At 49.3% G+C, this 27,160-nt stretch overlaps 1 protein-coding gene and 1 pseudogene across 2 annotated transcripts in view; both read right to left on the bottom strand.

Annotated features, from left to right (window-relative positions):
* ldlrad3 (low density lipoprotein receptor class A domain containing 3) overlaps positions 1–27,160 on the bottom strand; it is a 238,317-nt gene that overhangs the window by 60,473 nt on the left and 150,684 nt on the right. Inside the window, exons 3-4 of one of the 2 annotated variants that reach the window (XM_038807399.1) lie at positions 20,123–20,248; positions 373–504 (exon numbers count right to left, since the gene is read on the bottom strand). In XM_038807399.1, coding sequence (XP_038663327.1) covers positions 373–504; positions 20,123–20,248 — 258 coding nt within the window. Of the gene's footprint in view, positions 1–372; positions 508–20,122; positions 20,249–27,160 lie in introns of both variants that reach the window. The other variant, XM_038807398.1, reaches the window with a different exon arrangement.
* On the bottom strand, positions 11,746–13,063 carry LOC119971612 (annotated as a pseudogene).

Below are 27,160 nucleotides of genomic sequence, written 5' to 3'. Positions count from 1 at the left end.
GAGATCTGTACAACATGGGCAGGCTGCAAGAGGACATGTACTGTATACAGACTGTATATTGTCCTGTGTATAGACTGTATATTATCCTGCATATAGACTATACAAATCTTTGCACACAAATTGTCAGGACTCTCCACTGCCTTGAGGATGAATAGATTTTGAACTTTAAAAATGGAACAAACATTGGGAGGGATTAGAGACAAGAAGGAAAGCAAATGTATCAGTCACTGGCAGCTGAATTGAAATGTACTTTTTAGCATAAGCATGCCAGAAATTAGACAGCTGCCTCAAGTGTTATAGCTGCATGATGTTTGTGACCCTGCATGGCAATGTTCAGATCTGTGAGCGAAAGTGCAGTCAGCAACATCGTACCTGGAGGGATCTCACAGTTGTCTTCATCACTGCTGTCTTGGCAGTTATTCACTCCATCACACAAAAAGCTTTTGTCGATACACCTCCCATTCTTGCAGTGGAAACGGGCGGTTGAGCATAACAGGGGGTTTGCTGCTATGAAACACAAAGAACAGCGTGAGAGATTACAGACAGCTGGCTGTTAAGGACTGACTGCTATACGGAGACATAAGTGGAAACACAATTGCACACAGACTAAATGCAACACCGTGTGATACAGAGGCTGACACGACATCTGTCTGATACGTTGGGCTGGGTTTAATACAGCCTGTTGCGATCGGAGACATTGCGGCCGGACCCACTTAATCACGCAGGAGGTCCTGAGTCTCCCAAAGGAGGCAAAACCTTCCCTAATTAAGAAGGACGATGGAAGAGGTTGGTGTGCGATTCCCAATCAGGGGATGTCAATCAGCATCATTACAGAGCCAATTGACACCCATTATCCCTGAGAGCACCACAATTTAGTGGTGGCTCAGAGATTAAATGGGAGCCACATGGGTCTCCTGTGCCCCTGGAAGGTCACCAAGCAAACCTAGCCAATGGCCTCCCACGGCTCCTTCCTCAAAAGCACTCCATGCCTGGTCTAGGGTCCCCGTATCAGAAAGTGGAGTTAAGTCATTGAAAGCCACAAAGTGCTACCCTGTGTCCCCGATCACCTTGCCACCTACCATCAGAGATGCTTCTGCGGGATTTGACAAGGCTGAATGAGGGGGCATATGCATGGCAGATGCAGTATAATGTGGATAAATGTGAGGTTATCCGTTTTGGTGGCAAAAATAGGAAGGCAGATTATTATTTGAATGGGTGTAAATTGAGAGAGGTGGATACTCAGCGAGATCTTGATGATCTCGTGCATCGGTTGCTGAAATTAAATGCTCAGGTACAGCAGGCAGTAAACAAGGCAAATGGTATATTGGTCTTCATAGCAAGAGGATTTGAGTATAGTAAAAGAGATGTTGTACTGCAATTGTATTGGACATTGGTGAGGCCACACCTGCAGTATTGTGTGCAGTTTTGGTGTCCTTGGGCTGGATTCTCCCCTACCCGACGTGATGGAGGGTCCTGGCGTAGAGGAGTGGCGCCAACCACTCAGGGGTCGGGCTTCCCCAAAGGTGGGGAATTCTCCCTACCTTTGGGGGTCAGCCCCACGCCGGAGCGGATGGCACCAGAAGACTGGCGCAAAACAACGGCGCCCACGGCAGCGGGGCTGGCCGAAAGGCTTTCGCCGGTCGGCGCATGCGGGATGTGGGTTTCTCTTCCGCTTCCGCCATGGTGGAGGCAGTGGCGGCCGCGGAGGAGAAATAGTGCACCCAGGGCACTGGCCCGGACTCTGAGCGGTGGGCCCCGATCGCAGGCCAGGCCACCGTGGGGGCACCCCCCGGGGTTCGATCGCCCCCCGCCCCCCCCTCCCCCCCGAGGCCTGCTTGCGCCGCTGATCCCGCCGTTACAGAGGTGGTTTAAACCTCAGCAGCAGGAGAGGCCTCCCAGCAGCGGGACTTCGGCCCATCCGGACCGGAGAATCACCGCAGGGGCCTCTCCGATCGGAGTGGCGAGATTCCCGCCACTGCCACTTCCCGGGTGGCGGAGAATCTCTGCCACGGCAGGGGCGGGATTTTCAGCGGCCCCAGGCGAATCTCCGACCCGGCTGGGGGTCGGAGAATTTCGCCCCTTATCTGAGGAAGGATGTTTTTGCTACGGAGATAGAGCAGTGAATGTTTACCAGGCTGATTCCTGGGATGGCGGGACTGTCATGTGAGAGAGTAAATCGGTTAGGATTATATTCATTGGAGTTTAGGAGAGTGAGAGAGGATCTCTTGAAACTTATAACATTCTAACCGAATTAGACAGGGTAGATTCAGAAAGAATGTTCCCGATGGTGGGGTCTAGGTGTCATAGTTTGAGGATAAGCGGGGAACCTTTTACGACTGAGGTGAGGAGGAATTTCTTCACCCAGAGAGTGGTGATTCTGTGGAATTTCCTACCACAGAAAGTAGTTGACGCCAAAATGTTGTGTAATTTCGAAGAAATTAGATATCGCACTTGGGGCTAAAGGGATGAAGGGATATGGGGTGAAGGCGGGATCAGGGTATTTAACTTGATGATCAGCCATGATTACAATGAATGGCCGAGCAGGTTTGAAGGGCCGAATGGCCGCCTCCTGCTTCTATTTTCCATGTTTCCATCTATCACCATCATCCACTCAGTGTTCACCAGCCCGCCTTCACTCGCCTGTGTTTTGGGATCCCAAAATGATCCTGGAACAACAGTGGGTGCAATTCTGCCAGCTGCCATTGGCGGCATGAAGATTGCCAACCCCTGATTGACCAGGAGCTCATCAAGCCAGGATATCCACCTCTGAAGACCGAATCATGGGAAAGGCCGATGGGTAACAATTAAATACCTGAAGGACATGAGATACTTTTGGGACTCCCCTGTGAGATTGAACGGAGTTCCCCGCAAATTCTCCAACTGATGGGCAAAACCTATATCAGGCTGAGAGAACACCAGTCAAAATTGATGTCCAGAAAATGACATGATCACTGTATGTTATATAGAGACTGACACGGTCTCTGTGTGTTATACAGACTGACACGGTCACTGTGTTATACAGACTGACACGGTCACTGTGTGTTATACAGACTGACACGGTCACTGTGTGTTATACAGACTGACACGGTCACTGTGTGTTATGCAGACTGAATCGGTCACTGTGTGTTATATAGACTGACACGGTCACTGTGTGTTATACAGACTGACACGGTCACTGTGTGTTATACAGACTGACACGGTAACTCTGTGTTATACAGACTGACACGGTCACTGTGTGTTATATAGCCTGACACGGTTACTGTGTGTTATACAGACTGACACGGTCACTGTGTGTTATACAGACTGACACGGTCACTGTGTGTTATACAGACTGACACGGTCACTGTGTGTTATACAGACTGACACGGTCACTGTGTGTTATACAGACTGACACGGTCACTGTGTGTTATACAGACTGACACGGTTACTGTGTGTTATACAGACTGACACGGTCACTGTGTGTTATACAGACTGACACGGTCACTGTGTGTTATACAGACTGACACGGTAACTCTGTGTTATACAGAGACTGACACTGTCACTGTGTGTTATACAGACTGACACGGTCACTGTGTGTTATATAGCCTGACACGGTTACTGTGTGTTATACAGAGACTGACACTGTCACTGTGTGTTATACAGACTGACACGGTCACTGTGTGTTATACAGACTGACACGGTCACTGTGTGTTATACAGACTGACACTGTCACTGTGTGTTATACAGACTGACACTGTCACTGTGTGTTATTCAGACTGACACGGTAACTTTGTCTTATTCAGACTGACACTGTCACTGTGTGTTATACAGACTGACTGAGCCAATTGCTTTGATCGATAAAATCTTTCACCACTCTTCAGTAAATTTGCAGTTTGGTCCTGGGAGGATAATTTAGTAATAGAATATTTCTTCAGTTGTTGAGAATATTAAGTGATTTTAAATGGCCCTCTTTGAAGATTTCTCTTGTTGCTGCAGTGATCTGTCAGTGTTGATTGCAGCAATCAGAGGAGCACACTCAGAATCACGCACTGGTTAAGCAATAAACTGAAAATAAAAAGGACATGTGCCTTGCCCTGCTATTGCTGTTCTCAGTAGGGGATAAATTCTAGGTTACAATATCCTGACACTGCCATTCTCAGGCTCTCGAGGAAGCAGACAATCAGGAATTTCAGGGGGAGGAATTTGATATGTGCCCACTGGAATCATCAGTCGAGTGATTGCCAGACTGAGGTTACAGCCAGGTTTTTCTTCAGGTCTCATTTCTATAGCGCAGACAACGGGCACCTTGCCCTTCCACTGCAGTTAGGAAGCTCAACTTGAAGGCCAATTAGCAGGTTAAGTCACGCTGGTATGGCACTCCCAGAAGTTGTGAGAAGAGGGTACGAAAGGGAAAATGCTGGACAATCTCAGCAAGTCTGGTAGCATCTGTAGGGAGAGAAAAGAGCTAACGTTTCGAGTCCGATGACTCTTTGTCAAAGCTAACAGACAGAGAGAGTGGGAAATATTTATACTGTGGAGGGAGAATGAAAGATGAGTCAGTGATGAGACCATCAATTCACGCGACACATGGTTAGAAGTGAACAGTGGTTTTAACTGTCTTACAACAGAGCCTGCCTGTGACGAGATGAACTCCAGATGAACTGGCAGGCAGGCTCTCAGCATCAACCTTTATACATCCGGTTAATGGGAGGAGCCATGGGTGGAGCCATGGGCCGAGTCAAGGGTGGAGCCCAGTACAAGCTCCTCATCTCCCCCTATGGGTAGAGCCGCGCAACTACACGTGATCCAATACAATATACAGGCTCAACACATGTTGTACAATACAGTGTGGATTATTAGTATTTATAATTCACCACAGTCATAGCCACAGAAACCCAGGGAAACTGGGTGCTAATGGCCACAGATACCAAGGGGAAAGAGTGTTAATGGCAGTCCCCAGAGAGGACAAAAGATGTGAAAGTTCAAACAGCAGATAAACTAACATCAGAGGATGAACTGTAGGTGTGGGGGGAGGGGAAGGGGGAAGCAAAGAGGAGAAAGGTGCAGGGAAGGTGGATAAGATTGGGGGGCGGGGGGAAATTAAATGTATGTTAAGAAAGAACGAAATGGTAAAAGACAGTTAAAATGAAATGAAAACAAATGGGTCGAGGTGGGGCTGATCATCTGAAGTTGTTGAATTCGATGTTGGGACCGGAAGGCTGTTGCATGCCTAACCGGAAGATGAGATGTTGTTCTTCCAGTTTGCGTTGAGCTTCACTGGAACATTGCAGCAGGCTAAGGACAGACATGTGGGCATGGGAGCAGGGTCTTGTGTTAAAATGGCAAGCAACAGGAAGATCAGGGTCCTGAATGCGCACAGACTGAAGATGTTCAGCAAAGCGATCACCCAGTCTGCGTTTGGTCTCTCCGATATAGAGGAGACCACATTGGGAGCAGCGAATGCAATAGACCAGATTGAAAGAGGTGCAAGTGAAACACTGCTTAACCTGGAATGAGGGTTTTGCGCCTGGAATGTTAAGCAGGGAAGAGGTAAAGGGGCAGGTGTTACACCTTCTGCGATTGCATGGGAAGGTGCCATGGGTGATGGGAGAGGTACTGGGTATGGTGGAGGAGTGGACTAGATTGTCTCGGAGGGAACGGTCTCTGTGGAATGCTGACAGAGAGAGTGAAGGGAAGATGTGTTTGGTGGTGGCATCACGCTGGAGTTGGCAATAATGGCGGAGGATTATGCTTTGCATGCGGAGGCTGGTGGGATGAAATGTGAGAACGAGGGGTGAGAAGAGGGTGGCGGCGGGTTTATCCTCGAGAGAAGGTAGGGGGGAATGGGGTCCTAAACATGCCAGCGAATTCTGGAGTTTTATTGAAGTCCACGAGTGGTAGCTAGGTTGCACACCTTTGCTATCACTATTATTTTTACTAGCGACTAGATGCCAAGTTGCCTTACCGTCGACTGGGCAAATTTGCCATCTTTCGAATCACACCGAGTTTGGACAGTCTCTTTTCATAAGGCACCTGGGGCGGGATTCTCTGATCCTGAAGCTAAGTGTTGACGCCGTCGTAAACGCCGTCGCGTTTCCCGACGGCGTCAACATGGCCTCAGGATCAGAAATTCTGGCCCTACAGGGGGCCAGCATGGCACTGGAGTGACCCACGCCACTCCAGTTGCTGATCCTGGCGTCAGATGGGCGCCGCCGGTCCGCGCATGCGCGGTGTCTCACGCCGGCCTCGATGCAACATGGCATAGGGCTACAGGGGCCGGCGCGGAACAAAGGAGGCCCCCAGCCCGAGAGGCTGGCCCGCCGATCGATAGTCCCTGATCGTGGGCGAAGCCACAGTGGAGGACCCTCCTGGGGCCAGACCCCCCTCGCCCACCACGGATCCTTCCACGCCGAGGTCCCGCCAGGTAAGACCAGGTTAGAATGGCGTCCGCGGGACTCGGGTTTTTTGCATACGGCCGTCCGGCCCATCCTGGGTGGAGAATCGGCAGCGGGGCCCCATACAGCGGCCCCCGGCTGGCGCCACACTGACCGAGCCGGTGCCAATGGTGCCGACTCTCCGCTCTGCGGAGAATTGTATCCCGGCGTCGGGGCGGTGTGGCGGGATTCATGCTGGGCGCGGTAATTCTCCGGCCCGGCCCCAGGTTGAGAGAATCCCGCCCCTGGTTTCTCTCTAGTTAAAGGGGAGATCAATGGTGTCCACAATGTTTTGCTGAGAATTCTCACAAAACTTCCCTGTGCAACCCTCCCCCGCCCAGCTCCACCTATTGTTACTACTCCACAAAAGTCAGAAGTGTCAAGCTTATGTGACAGCCCGCAGTGGAAGTGACATGTTGAGCCCAACAGGCTGGAAATTGTTCCAATATTTTTCATCCTGCAGAATCTCATCATATAATCCCTTCATAGAATATAACAGCTGGTCCGTCAGTGACAAACCCACCCTCTCCCCCACCCAGGGTGACCTCAGTCAGAGTGTAGTGATGTCTCTCCATGACTGATCAGGAAGAGAATCATAAGGGTTTTAAAGGAAAGCTTTCACTACGATAGCTCAGCAGGGACTCTGCGGTCTGCTCCAAAACAGGGATGGTGAATAGTTAATGCCTGCTGTGCCTTCTCCAGTTTGCCGATTCAAACAGGGCTGAACATTACTGGTAATAAAGTCCTGGATCTATCAGAGACTGAACTACATGGAGGAGATTGTCACAATGACCTGAGTTCAGAGGATCGTTAGTGACTGATGTAAGAATCCCCAGAGAACATCTCATCACTGAAATCTTCTCTTCTGTGAAACTGAGTCTGCTACTGACACCGCGGCCTGGCCTCTGCCTCCTCCAACTCCCAATAAAGAGACCGCCCCTCAATCCAGTCCCCATCCTATAACATGATAACACACCAGCTCCCTTTGTCTCTCCCTGAGTGTGCCAACAATGATCATTTGAGAGAATACATAAATAAAATAAAATATAAAGTAAATGCCTGTTTTATGTGTACTGTACTACAATGTCCATCAATAGCAGATGTTGTCCTCTGTATAAAGTCTATTTTATTGCAGTGAATTCCAAAGGGGGAACAAGCAATCCACTCTTTAACACTTCCGTCTGTCGTTTTTATTCTCACAATCTATTCTTATGCTTATCCTAGATACACCCGAGGTCCAGAATCCCAAGTGGTTCTTTAAAAATAATAATCTATTATTGTCACAAGTAGGCTCACATTAACACTGCAATGAAGTAACTGCGAAAAGCCCCTAGTCGCCTGTTTGGGTACACAGAGGGAGAATTCAGGATGTCCAAATTACCAAACAGCAGGGGCGGGATCCCCCCCCCCCCCCCCCCCCCGGGGCGGGATCCCCCCCCCCCCCACCACCGAGCCAGGTTGGAGAATCCCGGGGCGTGAACACCGCCCCGCCGTTCCGACGCCGGCTGCCGTATTCTCTGGCGCCGGTTTTCGGGCAGGGGCAGGATTCCCGCCGCGCTGGTCGGGGGCGTTGGCAGCAGTCCCCCCGGCAATTCTCCGGGCCCCAATGGGCCGAGCGGCTGCCTGTTTTCGGCAAGTCCTGCCGGCGTGAAATGGACATGGTCCCACATGGCGGGATCTGGCTGGTAGGCCGGCTAGTGCGGGTGGCGCGGGGGGATTCGGCTCTGGGAGGGCCCAATGGTGGCCTGGCCCGCGATCGGGGTCCACCGATCTGCAGGCGGGCCTGTAGCCATGCTGGCCACGCAAAATGGACACTGAGCCAAACTAAAATGGAAGGCTGCTGGGAAACAGACAGTTCAGCCAGAACAGCAGTCTGCAAAGAGCAGTTTGCATTCTGCAGCAGCAGAAACCAGTTTGGGCTCAGGTGAAAAGACCTTAGCTAGGTGCAAATGGCAAAACGCTTTGCATGCTAATGAGGCCATCAGACTTGAACACCCACACAATAGATACATTTGGTTCTGAATGGACACATTCCAATCAAGACCCAGACATCGAGGCACCAGAAACCTCCAAACAAAAGGACATAAGAAACGCCCCCTCCATCACGGAGACCCCCTCGCATTGGGGAATTAATCCAGTATCGATAAGAAATTGATCCAATAGGTAGAGCCCGCCCGAGAAGAGGGAAGGACAACGGAACCCCTATAAAAGATAGGGACCTCGTGTTGTCCGGTCTGTTAAACCTGTGCTCCGGCCCCGACTGACACCTGGTATCCTGACTCCAGCCGTTGAGCACCAGCCGCCGAAACCGTAAGTTCAACGCTCGCTACGCGATCCAAGCCCGCTAGACTCCCAAGTGCCAGAACGCTTGCTGAAGGCTGCAGACAAAACCAGGACGAAGGCCTCGTTCTCTGACCTTGCCTGTTCCTGTTAGATAAGTATTCTGTTTGCTTATGTTTAGTTGTAGCTTAGTCTCTTAGTGTGTGCATGAGTATTTATTATTAACTGTATAATAAATATTGATCGTTTGAACTTGACTAATCGGTGTATCGTCTTTATTACTTTGAATTTGACCTTGGAATACTTGTGACGTTGCCTATACGGCAACTGGCGACTCCAGAGCTAAATAATTACATAGAACAGAGCCTAGCAGTGTTAAGCACACGTCGAACTCGGAGGCGTGTTAATACACTCCAATAAACGCGTTTTACGCCCATAGTAAAACGTGCAACAGGCCCGTGACGTGGGGGCACTCCTTCATTCCACGCCGGCCTCTGTAGGTCTCCACCATGGCCGGCGTGGAGAACAAACCCCCTGCGCATGCGCCAGAAAACGCCGGCAGTTCTGCGTATGCGCAGGACCACTCCGGCCCTTTGGTGCCGGTTGGCGCGGCGCCAAACTCTCCAGTGCCGGCCTAGCCCCCCCGAAGTGCGGAGGATTCCGCTACTTCCGGGTGGACCGACGTCGGAGTAGTTCGTGCTGTTCTTGGCGCCGGCGTCAGGACATCCCGCCAATTGCGGGAGAACCCCGCCCCATGTCTTTCGGCACTTGTGGGAGGAAACCCACGCAGACACAGGGGGAACTTGCAGACTCCACACAAACAGTGACCCAAGCTGGGAATCGAACCTGGGACCCTGGCGCTGTGAGGCAATAGTGCTAACCACTGTACAACCTGCTGCCCATAAGAAAGGATGGTGGGGAAGTACTGACTCTAGCATTCCTGGAGCTTGTCCCAGTGCAGCCGTGTGTTATCCCCCATGTCCCTCTGGTTACTGGTCTGAGGGGAAAGACTGCAATGTGAATATGTCCTGAGAGGTAGCATTGTCAGGCATGCGGCCTCGAGCTGTTGCCATTGCAGCTGGCCCAGGATCCATAATCCCACCGATCAATGGGATGATTGATCTAACAGAAGCTGTCATATCCTGCAATCAACATAGTGTGGAAACCATGATCAGTGTCACACTCCAATCTGTCCCTATAGTGGTGGAGGCTCTGACTGGTTGCAGTCTGCTTCCTATGTGGGGAGATGTTGCAGAGCTTAGTGCATCAGCCATTTGCTCTGTTGTGGCCAACATGGAAAATAAAGCTTCTGTGATATTGCTGTGGAGTAGGGCTGTAGATGTGAAAATCACACCAATCAATTGTTGCATATTCTTGGAGATTGAGCACACAGACTGCATGTTACTGTCACGTTTCTTCATATCCTTCTTTTCAGGCGAATGTCTCAGCTTAGAAGCCAATAGCAGCCTTATCCTCAAGCCCCAATGGGACCAAGGCACACCCTTCCTCCTCTCCTTCCACATCCTTGTGCTCTTGTGAAATTATCAAATTTATTTTCTATTCATTTACGTCGCTGGTTCAGCCAGAATTTGTTGATATCCCGAGTTGCCCTTGAGAAGGTGGCGGTGAGCTGCCTTCTTGAACTCCTGCAGTCCTTCAGGTACAGGTACACCCATTGTGCTGTTAGAGAGGGAGATCCAGGATTTTGTCCCAGCGACAGTGAAGAAACGGCGATATGCTTTCAAGTCGGGTGGTGAGTGACTTGGAGGAGAACCTCCCTGTACCGGCACCTCTTGTCCTTCCAGATGGTAGTGGTAGTGGGTTGGAACGTGCTGTCGAAGGAGCATTGGCAAGTTGCTGTAATGAATCTTGCAGATGGTACACAGGTGAGTTACTCACCGTAGGATTCCTGGTCTTTGACGTGTCCTGTAGCCACAGTATTAATGTTGCTAGTCCAATTCAGTTTCTGATCAATAGTAACCCCCATGATGTTGATTGTGGGGGATTGAGTGATGGTAATGCCATTGAATATCAAGGGGCGGTGATTGTAGGAGATGGTCAGTGCCTGGCACTTATGTGGTGCAAATGTAACTTGCCACTTGTCAGCCCAAGCCTGGATATTGTCCAGGTCTTGTTGCATTTGGAAATGGACTGCTTCATTATCTGAGGAGTCGCGAATTATGCTGAACATTGTGCAGTTATCCGCAAACATCCCCACTTCTGACCTTATGATGGAAGGGAGGTCATTGATGAAGCAGCTGAAGATGGTTGGGCCTAGGACACTACCCTGGGGAACTCCTGCTGTGATGTCCTGGAACGGAGATGATTGACCTCCAACCACCACAACCATCTTCCTTTGTGCCAGGTATGACCCCAACCAGTGGAGAGTTTCCCCCCTGATTCTCATTGATTCCAGTTTAGCTAGGGCTCCTTGATGCCATACTCGGTCAAATGCTGCCTTCATATCAAAGGCAGTCACTCTCACCTCACCTCTAACATTCAGCGCTTTAGTCCATGTTTGAACCAAGGCTGTAATGAGGTCAGGAGCTCAGTGACCCTGTTGGAACCCAAACTGAGTGTCCGTGAGCAGGTTATTGCCGAGTAAGTGCCGCTTGATAGCACTGTTGATGACTCCTTCCACCACTTTGCTGACGATAGAGAGTATACGGATAGGGCAGTAATTGGCTGGGTTGGTTTTGTCCTGTTTCTTGTGTACGGGACACACCTGGGCATTTTCCATATTGCCAGGTAGATGCCAATGTTTTTTTTTTGCTGCTCACCGTCATAATATTATTAAACATCTCACCGCAGACGACATTCTGTTTCATATGCACTTCATTTACAGAATGTTACAGGTGCAGAACTGTACCGATTGTACAAGGAAAAGGGGAACGACATTTCGGTGGACACCACCCTGCAGGCACTGCGTGTGCAGGTTTAATAGTTGGTACATTTAAGTACTGCTCACAGTCACAATGATAAGACAACTGGATTTCCCCCCTCCCCTCCCCAGTGTAATCACCATTTAACTGCTGGCTTGTAAATTTAAAAAAAACGGCAGTTTTAAAAAGCCTACTTCTTCCAATTAACTAGAACACATGACAAAGCTAATGACAGTGGATCAAACTTGACTTTTCCATGGCATTCAAATCGTGTCGGTGCGCCTAAAATGGCCGCCAATATCCGGATATGTAATGGGATGTAATGACCAGTGTTCCATCTCGGTGTTGTCTTCCATACCTTAACCCTTCCAGCCAAATGGATAGCATAGTGCAGAATTTAACTGGACCCTGCCTGGTATCAGCTTTCACTGCCTGCACGACCTCATGGTGAAGGCGCCAATATGCTCTCTCTCCAGTTCGGAGCAATGGACCAGACGTCTTCGGGTCGCTCTACAGCAATGTAGGAGGGTGGGACTGGACGTTAGCCGTACGTTACTGCGGTTTAGAACGCTGCCACAGCTTGCTCGTCAAGGATCCAAGGGAGAGGCCAGAGGGTTTCTGCTGAGATCGGTCGGTCATTTGCTGCTGTTCATCCTGTGCCAATAGCTCTTGTCTTTTTTCAAATGCTTCAATTGGATCATATTCTAGAGCGTAATTCTCCAGTACAGCTCTGATATCATCGACTCCATTCACCGCAATGGTTTTCAGAAATGCCGCAAGTTCATACAGGGTCTGGTCGTCAGAATTCCCATCCCATTTCTTTAGTGCAATGCCATTGAAGGGCTGGAGGCGGAACGCTTCCTTTTTACAATCCACGATAATAACTTTGGAAGGGTCCCTGTTCAGGCACGACACGTCCTTTACATGGTGACCATCCATATATCATGTCGCGTCCCTGAACAGACGGTACATAATGAATCCGTGTGGATCCACGCTGTCAATAAGTGGGTACACGGTCATGCCATTTTCTGTGGTGAAGATAACTATTTTGTATAACGGAGCCAACTGCTGGAAAAAGTAGTCTATTTCAGGCCTCTTCTTAAACTGCCAGCCAGTGACTAACGACCACTCTGGGTGCAGCAGCACATCTGTTAGCTCCAACACAACTGTGTATGGTGGCTGGTAATACGGCTCTTTAAGGGGGTCTGGCAACAACTTCTGACTGATGGGCTCAATTATCACCTGCTTGTAATCTTTAAAGTAGCGATATGTCCTCCGTAACTGCTGTACAACTGGAGGATCATTATCGAATTCATCTGGAATCTTATTTCCAGCTTCATCCATTGAATGACTACCGAAGACGTAGACCACCCCGAAGGCGCTCCCGGCCCCCAGCAGCCCCGCGAGCCTCAGGACCATTTTCTTGGCGTAGGCCGCGCTCTGCTTGCGTTTGGCCTCCTGCTTGGCGCCCGCCTCGCCGCCCCCAGCGCCCGACTCCCCGTCGCCGCCGTCCTCCCGGGTCCATTCCCGCTGTCGCAGCTTCTCCTGCAGGATGGCCTGGGCCAGGCCGCGCCCCCCGGCTCCTCCTCCACCGCCGCCGCTCCGCTCGGCCGACAGCCGCCGCACCGCTGGGACCTGCCCGGGCCCGGAGCCCCGCCATATCCTCCCGCCACTGCACAGGCCGAGGGCCCAGCGACGCCGCCATCTTGCTGCCGCTCAATCCAACCCCCTAGATGCCAATTTTGTAGCTGTACTGGAACAGCTTGGCTAGGGGTGCGGCAAGTCCTGGAGCACAAACCTTCAGTACGGCAGGTTATTGCCGAATATTATCAGGACTCATAGCCTTTGCAGTATCCAGTGCCTTCAGCCATTTCTTGATATCACGTGGAGTGAATTGTATTGGCTGAAGACTGACATCTGTGATGCTGGGGACCTCTGAAGGAGACCGAGATGGATCCTCCACTCGGCACTTCTGGCTGAAGATTGTTGCAAATGCTTCAGCCTTGTCTTTTGCACATATGTGCTGGGCTCCTCCATCATTGAGGATGGGGATATTTATGGAGCCTCCTCCTCCAGTGAGTTGTTTAATTGTCCACCACCATTCAAGGCTGGATGTGGCAGGACTGCAGAGTTCATATCTGATGCGTTGGTTGTGAAATCGCTGAGCTCTGTCTATTACTTGCTGCTTATGCTGTTTGGCTCACAAGTAGTCCTGTGTTCCCGTTGACAACTCATTTTTCAGTCTGCCTGGTGTTGCTGCTGGCATGCTTTCCTGGACTCTTCATTCAACCAGGGTTGATCCCTTGGCTTGGTGGTAATGGTAGAGTGGGGGATATGCCGGGTCGTGAGGTTGCAGATTGTGGTTGAATACAATTCTGCTGCTGATGATGACCCACAGCGTCTCATAGATCCTAGTCGAGTTGCTAGATCTGTTTGAAGTCTGTCCCAATTAGCTTGGTGGTAGTGCCACACAACACGATGGAGGGTATCCTTAATGTGAAGTCGGGACTTGTCTCCACAAGGACTGTGCAGTGGTCATTTTTACCAATGCTGTCATGGACAGATGCATCTGCAGCTGGCAGATTGGTGAGGATACAGTCAAGTATGTTTTTCCCTCTTGTTGGTCCCCTCACCATCTTCTGCAATTCAAGTCTAGCAGCTATATCCTTTAAGACTCATCCAGCTCGGTGTATGGTGGTGCTACTGAGCCACTCTTGGTGATGGACATTGAAGTCCCCCACCCAGAGCACATTCTGCACTTTTGTCACCCTCAATGCTTCCTCCAAGTGGTTCAACATGAAAGAGTACTGATTCATCAGCTGATGGTGGCCGGTATGTGATGATCAGCAGGAGGTTTCCTTGTCCATGTTTAACCTGAAGCCATGAGACTTCATGGGGTCCAGATCCTCACTATTACAAAACTAACTTCTCAGGTGTCTTGGGAATGACCCTTTAAGAATTGTTTGTCTTCTCAAATGGCTGCAGTGATATCATTGTATGGCGTGGAACTGGACTGTGTCTCTCGTTTTTACTTTTGTTTTGAGCTGGAAGCTGTTTGTGGCTCTGTGTTTTACTTTCAGTTTAGACAGTTGGAAGCTGCATTCAGACAAAATAAAGCTTCTCTTGTCCCTCTGCACCTTAAAAAGGTGTCTCCAGATCACTTGATAACTTTAAAGTAATAACTGTTCTTGAAGGAATTCAAACCTACTGTTTTGGGTAAAAGGGTTTTTGTCTGGTTTATGGATGTTGTTACTTGAGTGAAACAGTAAAGGAAAGTTATTAAGGGTTAAATATAGAGTACTGTATCTGTGGGGGATATTCATGTTTGTAGTTGATAAAATGCTTACTGTGTGTGTTTATAAAATGTTAACTGAATTTGTAGAATAAACTTTGTTTATGATTTAAAGTGCTTAAGGCCTTCTGTTGAATACAACCTAGAAAGTAGGCCCTTGTGCTCCTCTTAACCAAAATCTATAAAAAGTTGTAGGTCAGGTGAACTCCATGATATACTTTGGTGTTCTCTAAACCCTGGCCCATAACACAAGTGAAAAGTATCTTGGGCTGAGGAAACAAGTGAAAGACTGGGTGAGGTGGGAGAGGATTGAGGCAGAGTAACATCGGCAAGGACCTATATGTGGGGACTCCTGGCTGGCATAGTCCTCATCGTTCTCTTCTTCGTGGAGCATGGGGTTGAGGTACAGATCAGCTACAATTTAACTGAAGGCAGAACAGGCTCAAGGGGCTGAATGGCCTTGTACTCTCCTGTACTTATCGTCATAATCAGTCAGAAGAAATCTCCATCTTGCTGTTCCTCCCTCGCTATATCATCATTCGTTTCTTCCTGCATCCAACTGTTTTACTGTGATGGATCTGCAAGAAGGGAGGATAGACTAAGGGCAGGATTCCACCACTCTCCCCCCCCCCCCCCCCCCCACATGTTTTGTGGTGGCGGAGGCAGTCCATCATTGACCGGCTGTGAGGTCTTCCTGCCCCACTGTTGTCAACAGGGATTCCTGTTGTTCACACCCTCTTGGTTGGGGAAGTGCAGTAAGGAGTTGCTGCCGACAGGACCAGACGATTCCAACCTAAGTCAGCATTAACCACTCAAAGCAGGGCTAGAGGTGGTAGCTTGTGTCTGTGGGCAGCTTCATGGGGGTGCCAGGTTCAGGTATGGATGCTTGGTCAACCCCCATAACCTTGCTACCCCTCATGGAAAAAGCTACGTGTTTCCCCATGAGCTTAACTCCACTGGAACATAAAACCAGAGGATATAGGAGCAAATTAGGCCATTCAACCCATCGAGTCTGCTCCGTCACTCAATCGTGGCTGATATATTTTTCATCCGCATTCTCCTGCCTTCTCCCCGTAACCTCTGATCCCCTTATTAATTAAGAACCTATCTATCTCTGTCTTAAAGACACTCAGTTATTTGGCCTCTACAGCCTTTTGCGGCAAAGGGTTCCACAGATTCACCACCCTCTGGCTGAAGAAATTCCTCCTCATCTCTGTTTTAAAGCATTGTCCCGACAGTCTGAGGCTGTGCCCTCAGGTTCTAGTTTCTCCTACAAGTGGAAACATCCTCTCCACGTTTACTCTATCTAGTCCTCTCAGTATCCTGTAAGTTTCAATAAGATCCCTCCTCATCCTTCTAAACTCCAACGAGTACAGACCCAGAGACCTCAACCGCTTCTCATATGACAAGCTCTTCATCCTCGGGATTATTCTTGTGGACCTCCTCTGGACTCCCTCCCAGGCCAGCACATCCTTCCTTAGATACGGGCCCAAAACTGCTCACAATAGTCCAAATGGGGTCTGACCAGATCTTAAACATCTTCAGCAGTACATCCCTAGCAGTATTCTAGCCCTCTCGAAATGGATAATATTGAATTTGCCTTCCTAACTGTCAACTGAAACTGCATGTTAACCTTAAGAGAATCTTGAACTAGGAATCATAAATCCCTCTGTGCTTCAGGTTTCCGAAGCCTTTCCCCATTTAGAAAATAGGCTATGCCTCTATTCTTCCTATCAAAATGCATAACCTCACATTCATACATCCTCATACAAGGCTATGGGCTAAGTGCTGGGAAATGGGATTGGAATAGTTAGTGGTTGTTCTTGACCTGCGCAGACATAATGGGCCAAAGGGCCTTTCCTGTGCTGTACGACTCTATGACTCTTCCACATTGTATTCCATCTGCCACTTCTTTGCCCACTCTCTTCGCCTGTCCAAGTCCTTCTGCAGCCCCCCTGCTTCCTCAGGGCCGGCCCAAGGCACCGGCAACTCGGGCAGTCGCCCGGGGCGCCATGTGCTAGGGGGCGCCAGACTCGGGTCCCGCACATGCGCAGTTGGGCCGGTGCCAACCAGCGCATGCGCGGTGGCCGCCCTCCCCCAGGGCAGCCCCTTCCGCCCCCCCCCCCGCCTCGGGCTCGGCCGCCCTCGGCCCCGCCCCCCTCCCCTCGGCCCCCCCCCCCCCCCTCGGGCTCGGCCCCCCCCCCCGCCTCGGCACCCCGCCCCCCCCCCGACCCCGCCCCCCCCCTCGGCCCCCCCCCCCCCCCCCCCGAAGGGCGCCGAAGTTCAGCTTGCCCGGGGCGCCAGCAACCCTAGGGCCGGCGCTGTGCTTCCTCAATACTACCTGCCCCTCTACATATCTTTGTATCTTCTGAAAATTTAGCAACAATGCTGCCAGTTCCTTCTTCCCAATCCCTAACCTGGATCTTTGCTGGATTACTAGTCCTGTGACAATACCATTTTGCCATCACCTCCCTGAAGAATGGAGGGGCTCAGGTTGGGAGCTGGAGGATCGAACTCTAAGGTCACTGGCAACAGGACCACAGGGAAGATGAGGACACATTTTTGTTGTGATCTGGAAAGCACTGTCAGGAAAGATGTTGGAAACAGATCCGAAATAAATATCAAAAAGGAATTTGATGAATAATAGAGGGGGAAAATTTTCTGGGTTTTGGGGAAATAGCTGTGGAGAGGGACTAATGGGATAGATAGCTCTACCAAAGAACCAGTATAGGAATGATGGGCTGAAGAGCCTCCTTTTAACCCGAGCATCATGAGCATGAGCATCTCTTTGCTTTCAGGCTTTGTGACTCTCTTCCTCTCTGGTGAGTCTCATTGTGTCTGGTAGCCTGCAGCCTGATATTGCTTCAGCAGCCAAGCAAACTGCTTTTTCCCGCAGGGAGAGGTCAGAGATGTTGGGGAGGGGTGGCGGAGTGGGGGCTGTCAACAGATGGCATTCAGGGTCGTGGCCTTCAGGGGTCAGGGAGGTTAAAGGCACACAAATGACTTCATCACAGCAACATCAGAACAGAAAGGTCCTGAAGCTCCTTTTACATGAAGAAAGGGGACTGTGTTAACACGCTATTGCTGGAATACTCTATCAAATGAGGCCGCAGCCAGACGAATGCACAATGTCAAGTAAGATTAGATATGGTAAGTTTATAACTTTAACCTTTACCAGGCCGAGCAAACAACGGTGCCCTGTGGCTACTGCAACAGAGCAAGCAGAGTCGAAGCCATGTGGACTGAATGCCAGTGAAGACAGCTCCTCCTGTCTGAAAAGAGGTTTTCCTGTGACAGGAATTCCTATTAACTTCTAGTGTGCATAATTTATTTGAAGCGTGTCCCATGTTTCTCAGGGCCTGAACAGTGAGGTGATCAGGCAGGTGTCAGATACTGCCACCGCGAGGCAGATGAACATGTTAAATACTATTACAAATCCCTGTGGTAACGCTGTAATGGAAGTCGTGGCTGACACATGACAGAGGAACATTGGATTTAGGAGCAGGAACAGGCCATTCGGCCCATCGATCCTTTTCCACCATTGAATAAGATCATGGCTGATCTGACTGTGGTGTCAGCTCTACTTTCCTGTCCACTCCTATAACCCTTGGGTCCCTTCACTATCAAAAATCTCTCTACCTTCACCTTCAATCATTTCAATGAATAAATTCAACTCAGCCTCCACTCCCTGGGGAAGAGAATTTCACAGACGAATGACCCGCTGAGAAAAATTAAGTTTTCTCATCTGAGTCTCAAAAGAGAGACCTCCTATTGTTAAACAGTATCCCCTAGTCCTAGTCTCCTGCACAAGAGGAAAGATCCTCCCAGTATCCATCTTATCGCCTTTGTTCAGTTGATCTGCTTCAAAAAGATGGCCTCTCATTCTTCTAAACTCCAATAAATACAGGCCCAGTCTAATCAACCTTTCTTCATTCCAACTTATAACTACTAATTTTTATGAGTTGTGCTTCTGCAGTAAAATTAAAGTCGCCTGTTCCACCTATCATGTTCTGAAGACTTTTATGACTCCATTTTGTTTTGTGCCGCAACATATTTCATATTGAAATATGCCTTTGTGACACTGTCACCATCACTATAAATGAAGTGGACAGCTCCCTCCGCTGACTGTCGTCCAACTGTCTTCACAAAGTCAAAATGTCACTGGACGAGATGTGTTAACCTTCTTAAACATTGTGAAGTGATGTCAGGAGGTGGGTGGCAGGGTGGCACAGTGATTAGCACTGTTGTCTCACAGAGCAAGAGACCCGAGTTCAATTCTGGCTTGGGTTACTGTCTGTATGGAGTTTGCACATTTCCCCTGTGTCAGCGTGGACTTCCTCCAGGTGCTTCGGTTTCTCCCTACAGCCCAAAGGTGTACAGATTAGGTGGGGTTACAGGGATAGGGTGGGTGTGTGGTCCTAGGAGGGTGCTCTTTCAGAGTATTGGCGCAGACTCAATGGGCTAAATGGCCTTCTTCTGCACATTAGGGATCCTTAGAACCTGCGTGTGAGAAAAAGAGTGAACGGACACTGCCAGTGAGTGGTAAGTGACCACAGGAATGACTGAAACGAAGGGAGAAATAAGCAATAAAGAGGAATGGAATGGTGCAGCATCTGGCTACACAGTTAGACACTGTTAACATTGAAGAGGTATTTAGGGCTGTCAAACAACATTCTCTCTAATGCGTTTCTTGGGCTACATGGTCTGGGTAATTTATTTAAGTGCACCACCGCTTTAAATGTTTTTGTGGCTGTAACTTAAAGAAGCTGACTGGCCAAGACGGGAAGATCAGGGTTCCTGTGGAATTTATAGGGAATATTGCTGCCATCTCTCCAAGACGGTCATTTAGACTCGTGGGATTATAGATTAATCTCCTGGACACTACAGCAAGTAACCTGGCAGTAATGTCACAAGGGCAATAAAAAGAAAAATTGTGGGTTTTTTTACTTTCTTTACTATAAAATAATAATCCATGAGGGGATAAAGGTTATTTGACCTTCGGGGTTGGAAGGTCATGTGGTGAAACCTTCAGGAGTACTGAGTTGACAACCCAAGAAACATTAGGAGTTAGAAGTACGATGCCATAAAGTGTGAGACAGATTACATACCCATATCAGGAAAAGATTTTCTTTCTGATAAGGAGGTTGAAATTGATGACATTTTAAAATCATTGAGCGAAACCTGTTTCAAGGCAACTTAAACTAGCTCCTTTCTCTCCCAGTATCTAATGATCTTGGAAATGACACTGTACTTACTGCAGTTTTCCTCATCGCTTCCGTCAGGACAATCCTCAAATCCATTACATCGGAAGCGACCAATGATACAATGGACACCGCTGGCACATGGGAAGAAGGTTGGTGCACACTTGGATTTGACTTTTGCTGTAGGGAGGTGAGAAAGAAATATGGAAGTTCAGGAGAAAAGCAAACACAAACTTATCCAAATACCAAAGGCAAAGGATCTGAGAGTCTGGAGCCCTCAAGTCCAAACACCACAAGCCCTGTGAAATCCAAATCAGCTCTGCTCATTGACCCATGACAGCAGGAATCACAATCAGGAAAATCAACAGCTGCCCTCAGATTAGAAATGCTGCCCGAGCTTGTCAGCTAGTAAATCTTTCCATTCCTTTCCCCTCACTACCATCCCCAACAGATGGCCTCTGGGAATGGGAGGGGTTCTGCCATCTCTTCTTTGTTCCATCTCTGCAGTATTACAATGACAACCAGAATGCGGCAGCTGGAAGTGCAACCAGGTTTAAAGAGCGACACTGGAGACCTAAGGAGCAGTCACAAGATTTGAAGTGGGAACCTTAAGTACTGAGGGAGTGCTGCACTGTCAGAAGTATTGCCTTTTGGATGAGGCTCAGTAAACCCTCTCAATCAGACTTTAAAAGATCCATAGCACTATTTTGAAAAGAGCAGAAACATTTCCCTGTGTGCTCGTCAATAATTATATCTCAAACAACACCTAAAACAGATTATCTGGCGAGTTATCTCATTGCTGTTTGTACAAACTTGACTTGTGAAAAGTTGTTTGCTGCTTCTTCAGGGTGATATTTCTAATAATAATAATCTTTATTGTCACAAGTAGGCTTATATTAACACTGCAATGAAGTTACTGTGAAAACTCCCCAGTCGCCACACACCGGCGCCTGTCCAGGTTCACAGAGGAAGAATTTAGAATGCCCAAATTACCTAACAGCACGAGGGCGATTCTCCCAAATGGAGCCCAAGTGTTCGCACCGTCGTGAACGCCATCGCATTACACGACGGCGCTAACCGGGCCCGGGTATCACAGATTCTGTCCCCCACAGGGGGCCAGCACAGCGCTGGAGCGGTTCACGCCGCTCCAGCCTCCCTTCCCAGCGCCAAATGGGCGCCGCGCCTACCTTCGCATGCGCGGGGGACTTCTACGTGCGCCGGCTTCGGCTCAATAGGGTGTCGGTGTTCAGGGGCCGGCCGTGCAGGAAAGTAGGCCCGGTTAGCGGGGGGGGGGGAAAGAGGCCGGCCCGCCGGGCCCCCATCGCGGGCCAGACCCCATTGGAGACTCCCCTAGGTATGGAGCCCCCTCCCCCCCCCCCACAAGCCACCCCGACCCTTCGCGCAGATGTTCCCGCCGGCAGCGACCAGGGTTGAACGGCGCCAGAGGGACTCTGTCGTATCCGTGCAGCCGCACGGCCCATCTGGGCCGGAGAATCGGTGACCCCGCCGATTCCAGCGGCCCACGGCTGGCACCGCACCAACGCAAATGCCGCTGATTCTCCGCACCTCGGAGAATCGTGCGCCGCGTTGGGGTGTCGTGGCGCAGTTGCGTCGATTCTCCGGCCCTGCGCGGGGCTTGGAGAATCGCCCCCCCATGTCCTTCAGCACTTGTGGGAGGAAACTGGAGCACCTGGAGGACACAGGGCGAACGTGCAGAATCCGCACCTGACCCAGGCAGGAATTGAACCCGGGACCCTGGATCTGTGAAGCAACAGTGCTGGCCACTGTGCTATTGTGTCGCCAGCAGCTGTTGATTGTAACATTGACTCGAGTTGAAATGTACTTCAATGGTTGTAAAATGCTTCAGGACATTTTGTGGTTGTGAAAAGCACTATATGAATATAGTCAATTTGTCCTTTTATCAGAAACACTGGGAGCTAGAAAATGTGTGTTCCTATTGCCTTGCATGCACATAAAGCCTGCAGTGCAAAGCAAAGGATATGTAGAGGCCTGGGCCTCCAATCCTCAGTTGTACCCTGAGTGTCAAAAGCTGGGAGGGGAACAGAGGAAAGGAAAATGACATTATCTGGTCCAGTTCCTTCGATCACTTTCATGCATCTCCTTGCTGACTGGCATCAGGCTTCCTGTCCCCCAATCTCAGTTATGGCAGGGTGCGTGAAGGGGCAAGACCAAAATGGGGACTCCGAGATTTGGTGGGTGTGCGAGGGGAGGGGAAATCAGAAGACTTTTATATTTGGTTTCTTTTTTTTATGAAAAGTACCCTGCACATCTTTTGGATTGTGGGGATGAGACCAATGCAAACATGGGGAGAATGTGCAAACTCCACAAGGACAGTGATCCGGGGCCGGGATCAAACCTGGGTCCTCAGCGCCGTGAGGCAACAGTGCTAACCACTGCACCACCGTGCCGCCCATTATATTTTGGTTTCTTAAACCAAACATTTTACAGTCACACGCTAGATGGTATCATTCACCTCAGTTGACTCCATTGCAGGCTGCTAACTGTTTCTTAATTGGCTAGTTCTGATTCTCAAGTGTACAAATTTCCATTCTATCCCTCTGGCCCCAGATTGGGTGAGACACCACAAGTATCAGTGCACTGTGGTTTCGTCAGCGCAGCAGAAGAACTGTCAGCCAGGTAGAGAGGTTTGGGTGGGACGGGGCCAGAAAGGCTCTTCTGGCTCACTCAACTTCTGAATTTCTTGAATTTATCTTGATGCTGATGGTGGCTGAGCGAGCTTCACACTATGGAAATCAATCAAGCGAGGAAGAAATAAAGAAAAACTTGCATTTCCACAGCACCATACAGATCAGAGCACTTGCCAGCCAGTAAAGTGGTATGGAAGTCTAGTCACTGATTTAACGTAGGAATATAAACGGCAAATCCAGCACACATGGATACATTGGGTCACGAAGGTACACAGTCACCAATGCCGTATTGTCTTTAAGCAATACATCAGACACAAACATATCCAGCAGAGGGCAGCAGAGCAGAGCTTCTGATTGGCTGTTCCGGGGAGATTTGCATACGTGCAGTGCGGTCAGCGTAAGTTGAAGGTGCACCTGCATCAGTGACCCGAGGAGTTCGACGGAAGGTGAGCATCCAGCAGAGGGCAGCAGAGCAGAGCTTCTGATTGGCTGTTCCGGGGAGATTTGCATACGTGCAGTGCGGTCAGCGTAGGTTGAAGGTGGTTTGTGAAGGGGCTGTTCTCGAGTGACAGCTTTACCCGAAACACTACTTATGTACTGTCTCCCATCCATCCTCCTCCTCTAACCAAAAAAAAAGCTCTGTCCGTTGGATTGCTAAACTAACAAGTTTTTTATTTTTCATTAGTTGGGAAGTTAGTTCAGTGGGAATGGAGGCTAGGGCAGTTGAATGTTCCTCCTGCAGAATGTGGGAGGAAAGGGTCACCTCTCGTGTCCCTTCTGACTACATCTGCGGGAAGTGCACCCAACTCCAGCTCCTCGAGAGCCGCATTAGGGACCTGGAGCTGGAGCTGGATGAACTTCGGATCATTCGGGAGGCGGAGGAGGTTATTGAGAGGAGTTATAGGGAGGTAGTCACACCTCAGGTAAAAGAAGAAAGTAGATGGGTTACCGTCAGGGGAGGCAGAGGGAACCGGCAGGCAGTGCAGGGATCCCCTGTGGTCGTTCCCCTCTATAACAAGTATACCGTTTTGGATACTGTTGCGGGGGACGACTTACCAGGGGTAAGCAATAGGGCGCAGGTCTCTGGCACAGAGTCTGTCCCTGTTGCTCAGAAGGGAAGGGAGAAGAGGAACAGAGCACTTGTCATTGGGGACTCCATAGTTAGAGGAACAGACAGGAGGTTCTGTGGGAACGAAAGAGACTCACGGTTGGTGTGTTGCCTCCCAGGTGCCAGGGTTCGTGATGTCTCTGATTGTGTTTTTGGGATCCTTAAGGGGGAGGGGGAGCAGCCCCAAGTCGTGGTCCACATAGGTACCAACGACATAGGTAGGAAGAGAGATGGGGATTTGAGACAGAAATTCAGGGAGCTAGGGTGGAAGCTGAGAGCTAGAACAAACAGAGTTGTTATCTCTGGGTTGTTACCCGTGCCACGTGCTAGCGAAGTAAGAAATAAGGAGAGAGAGGAGTTGAACACGTGGCTACAGGGATGGTGCAGGAGGGAGGGTTTTGGTTTCCTGGATAATTGGGGCTCATTCTGGGGTAGGTGGGACCTCTACAAACAGGATGGTCTTCACCTGAACCAGAGGGGTACCAATATCCTGGGAGGGAGATTTGCTAGTGCTCTTCGGGGGGGTTTAAACTAATTCAGCAGGGGGATGGGAACCTAAATTGTAGACCCAGTGTACAGGATGTTGAGAGTAGTGAGGTCAGGGATAGGGTTAAAAGTTCGAAAGAGGGCACCGGCAAGCAGGACGCTGGTTTGAAGTGTGTCTACTTCAACGCCAGGAGCATCCGGAATAAGGTGGGTGAGCTTGCAGCATGGGTTGGTACCTGGGATCTTGATGTTGTGGCGATTTCGGAGACATGGGTAGAGCAGGGACAGGAATGGTTGTTGCAGGTTCCAGGATTTAGATGTTTCTGTAAGAACAGAGAAGATGGTAAAAGAGGGGGGGGTGTGGCATTGTTAATCAAAGAAAGTATTACGGCGGTAGAAAGGACGCTTGAGGACTCGTCTACTGAGGCAGTATGGGCCGAGGTTAGGAACAGTAGAGGAGAGGTCACCCTGTTGGGAGTTGTCTATAGACCTCCGAATAGTCCCAGAGATGTAGAGGAAAGGATTGCAAAGATGATTCTTGACAGGAGCGAGAGTAACAGGGTAGTTGTTATGGGGGACTTTAACTTTCCAAATATTGACTGGAAATACTATAGTTCGAGTACTATAGATGGGTCAGTTTTTGTGCAGTGCGTGCAGGAGGGTTTTCTGACACAGTATGTAGACAGGCCAACAAGGGGCGAGGCCACATTGGATTTGGTACTGGGTAATGAACCCGGCCAGGTGTTAGATTTAGATGTAGGTGAGCACTTTGGGGATAGTGATCACAACTCGGTTATGTTTACTTTAGCAATGGGCAGGGATAGGTATATACCGCAAGGCAAGAATTATAGCTGGGGGAAAGGCAATTATGATGCTATTCGGCAAGATTTAGGAGGTATAGGATGGGGAAGGAAACTGCAGGGGATGGGTACAATCGAAATGTGGAGCTTTTTCAAGGAACAGCTACTGCGTGTCCTTGATAAGTATGTACCTGTCAGGCAGGGAGGAAGTTGTCGAGCAAGGGAGCCGTGGTTTACTAAGGAAGTTGAAGCACTTGTCAAGAGGAAGAAGAAGGCTTATGTTAGGATGAGACATGAAGGCTCAGTTAGGGCACTTGAGAGTTACAAGTTAGCCAGGAAGGACCTAAAGGGAGAGTTAAGAAGAGCGAGGAGAGGACACGAAAAGTCGTTGGCGGATAGGATCAAGGAAAACCCTAAGGCTTTCTATAGGTATATCAGGAACAAAAGAATGACTTGAGTAAGATTAGGGCCAATCAAGGATAGTAGTGGAAAGTTGTGTGTGGAATCAGAGGAGATAGGGGAAGCATTAAATGGATATTTTTCGTCAGTGTTTACACTGGAGAAAGACAATGTTGTCGAGGAGAACACTCAGGTTCAGTCGACCAGGCTAGATAGAATTGAGGTTCAAAAGGAGGAGGTGTTAGCAATTTTAGAAAATGTCAAAATAGACAAGTCCCCTGGGCCAGATGGGATTTATCCTAGGATTCTCTGGGAAGCCAGGGAGGAGATTGCTGAGCCTTTGTCCTTGATCTTTATGTCGTCTTTGTTGACAGGAATAGTGCCGGAAGACTGGAGGATAGCAAATGTTGTCCCCTTGTTCAAGAAGGGGAGTAGAGACAACCCTGGTAATTATAGACCTGTGAGCCTTACTTCGGTTGTGGGTAAAATGTTGGAAAAGGTTATAAGAGATAGGGTTTATAATCATCTTGAAAAGAACAAGTTGATTAGCGATACTCAACACGGTTTTGTGAAGGGTAGGTCATGTCTCACAAACCTTATTGAGTTTTTTGAGAAGGTGACCAAACAGGTGGATCAGGGTAAAGCTGTTGATGTGGTGTATATGGATTTCAGTAAGGCGTTTGATAAGGTTCCCCACGGTAGGCTATTGCAGAAAATAAGGAAGTATGGAATTGAAGGTGATTTAGCGGTTTGGATCAGTAATTGGCTAGCTGAAAGAAGACAGAGGGTGGTGGTTGATGGCAAATGTTCATCCTGGAGTTCAGTTACTAGTGGTGTACCGCAAGGATCTGTTTTGGGGCCACTGCTGTTTGTCATTTTTATAAATGACCTGGAAGAGGGTGTAGAAGGATGGGTTAGTAAATTTGCAGATGACACGAAGGTCGGTGGAGTTGTGGATAGTGCTGAAGGATGTTATAGGATACAGAGGGGCATAGATAAGCTGCAGAGCTGGGTGAGAGGTGGCAGATGGAGTTTAATGCGGAAAAGTGTGAGGTGGTTCACTTTGGAAGGAGTAACAGGAATGCAGAGTACTGGGCTAATGGCAAGATTCTTGGTAGTGTAGATGAACAGAGAGATCTCGGCATCCAGGTACATAAATCCCTGAAAGTTGGCACCCAGGTTAATAGGGCTGTTAAGAAGGCATATGGTGTGCTAGCCTTTATAAGCAGGGGGATTGAGTTTCGGAACCACAAGGTCATGCTGCAGCTGTACATAACTCTGGTGCGGCCACACCTGGAGTACTGCGTGCAGTTCTGGTCACCACATTATAGGAAGGATGTGGAAGCTTTGGAAAGGGTTCAGAGGAGATTTACTAGGATGTTGCCTGGCATGGAGGGAAGGTCTTACGAGGAAAGGCTCAGGGAATTGAGGTTGTTTTCGTTAGAGAGGAGAAGGCTGAGAGGTGACTTAATAGAGACATATAAGATAGTCAGAGGGTTAGATAGGGTGGACAGTGAGAGTCTTTTTCCTCGGATGGTGATGACCAACACGAGGGGACATAGCTTTAAATTGAGGGGTGAGAGATATAGGACAGATGTCAGAGGCAGTTTCTTTACTCAGAGAGTAGTAG

The sequence above is a fragment of the Scyliorhinus canicula genome, chromosome 9 (assembly GCF_902713615.1).
Source record: "Scyliorhinus canicula chromosome 9, sScyCan1.1, whole genome shotgun sequence".
Classification (NCBI taxonomy): Eukaryota; Metazoa; Chordata; class Chondrichthyes; order Carcharhiniformes; family Scyliorhinidae; genus Scyliorhinus; species Scyliorhinus canicula.
The sequence above is the reverse complement of the archived record's forward strand: the minus strand, read 5'-3'. Positions and strand labels throughout refer to the sequence as shown.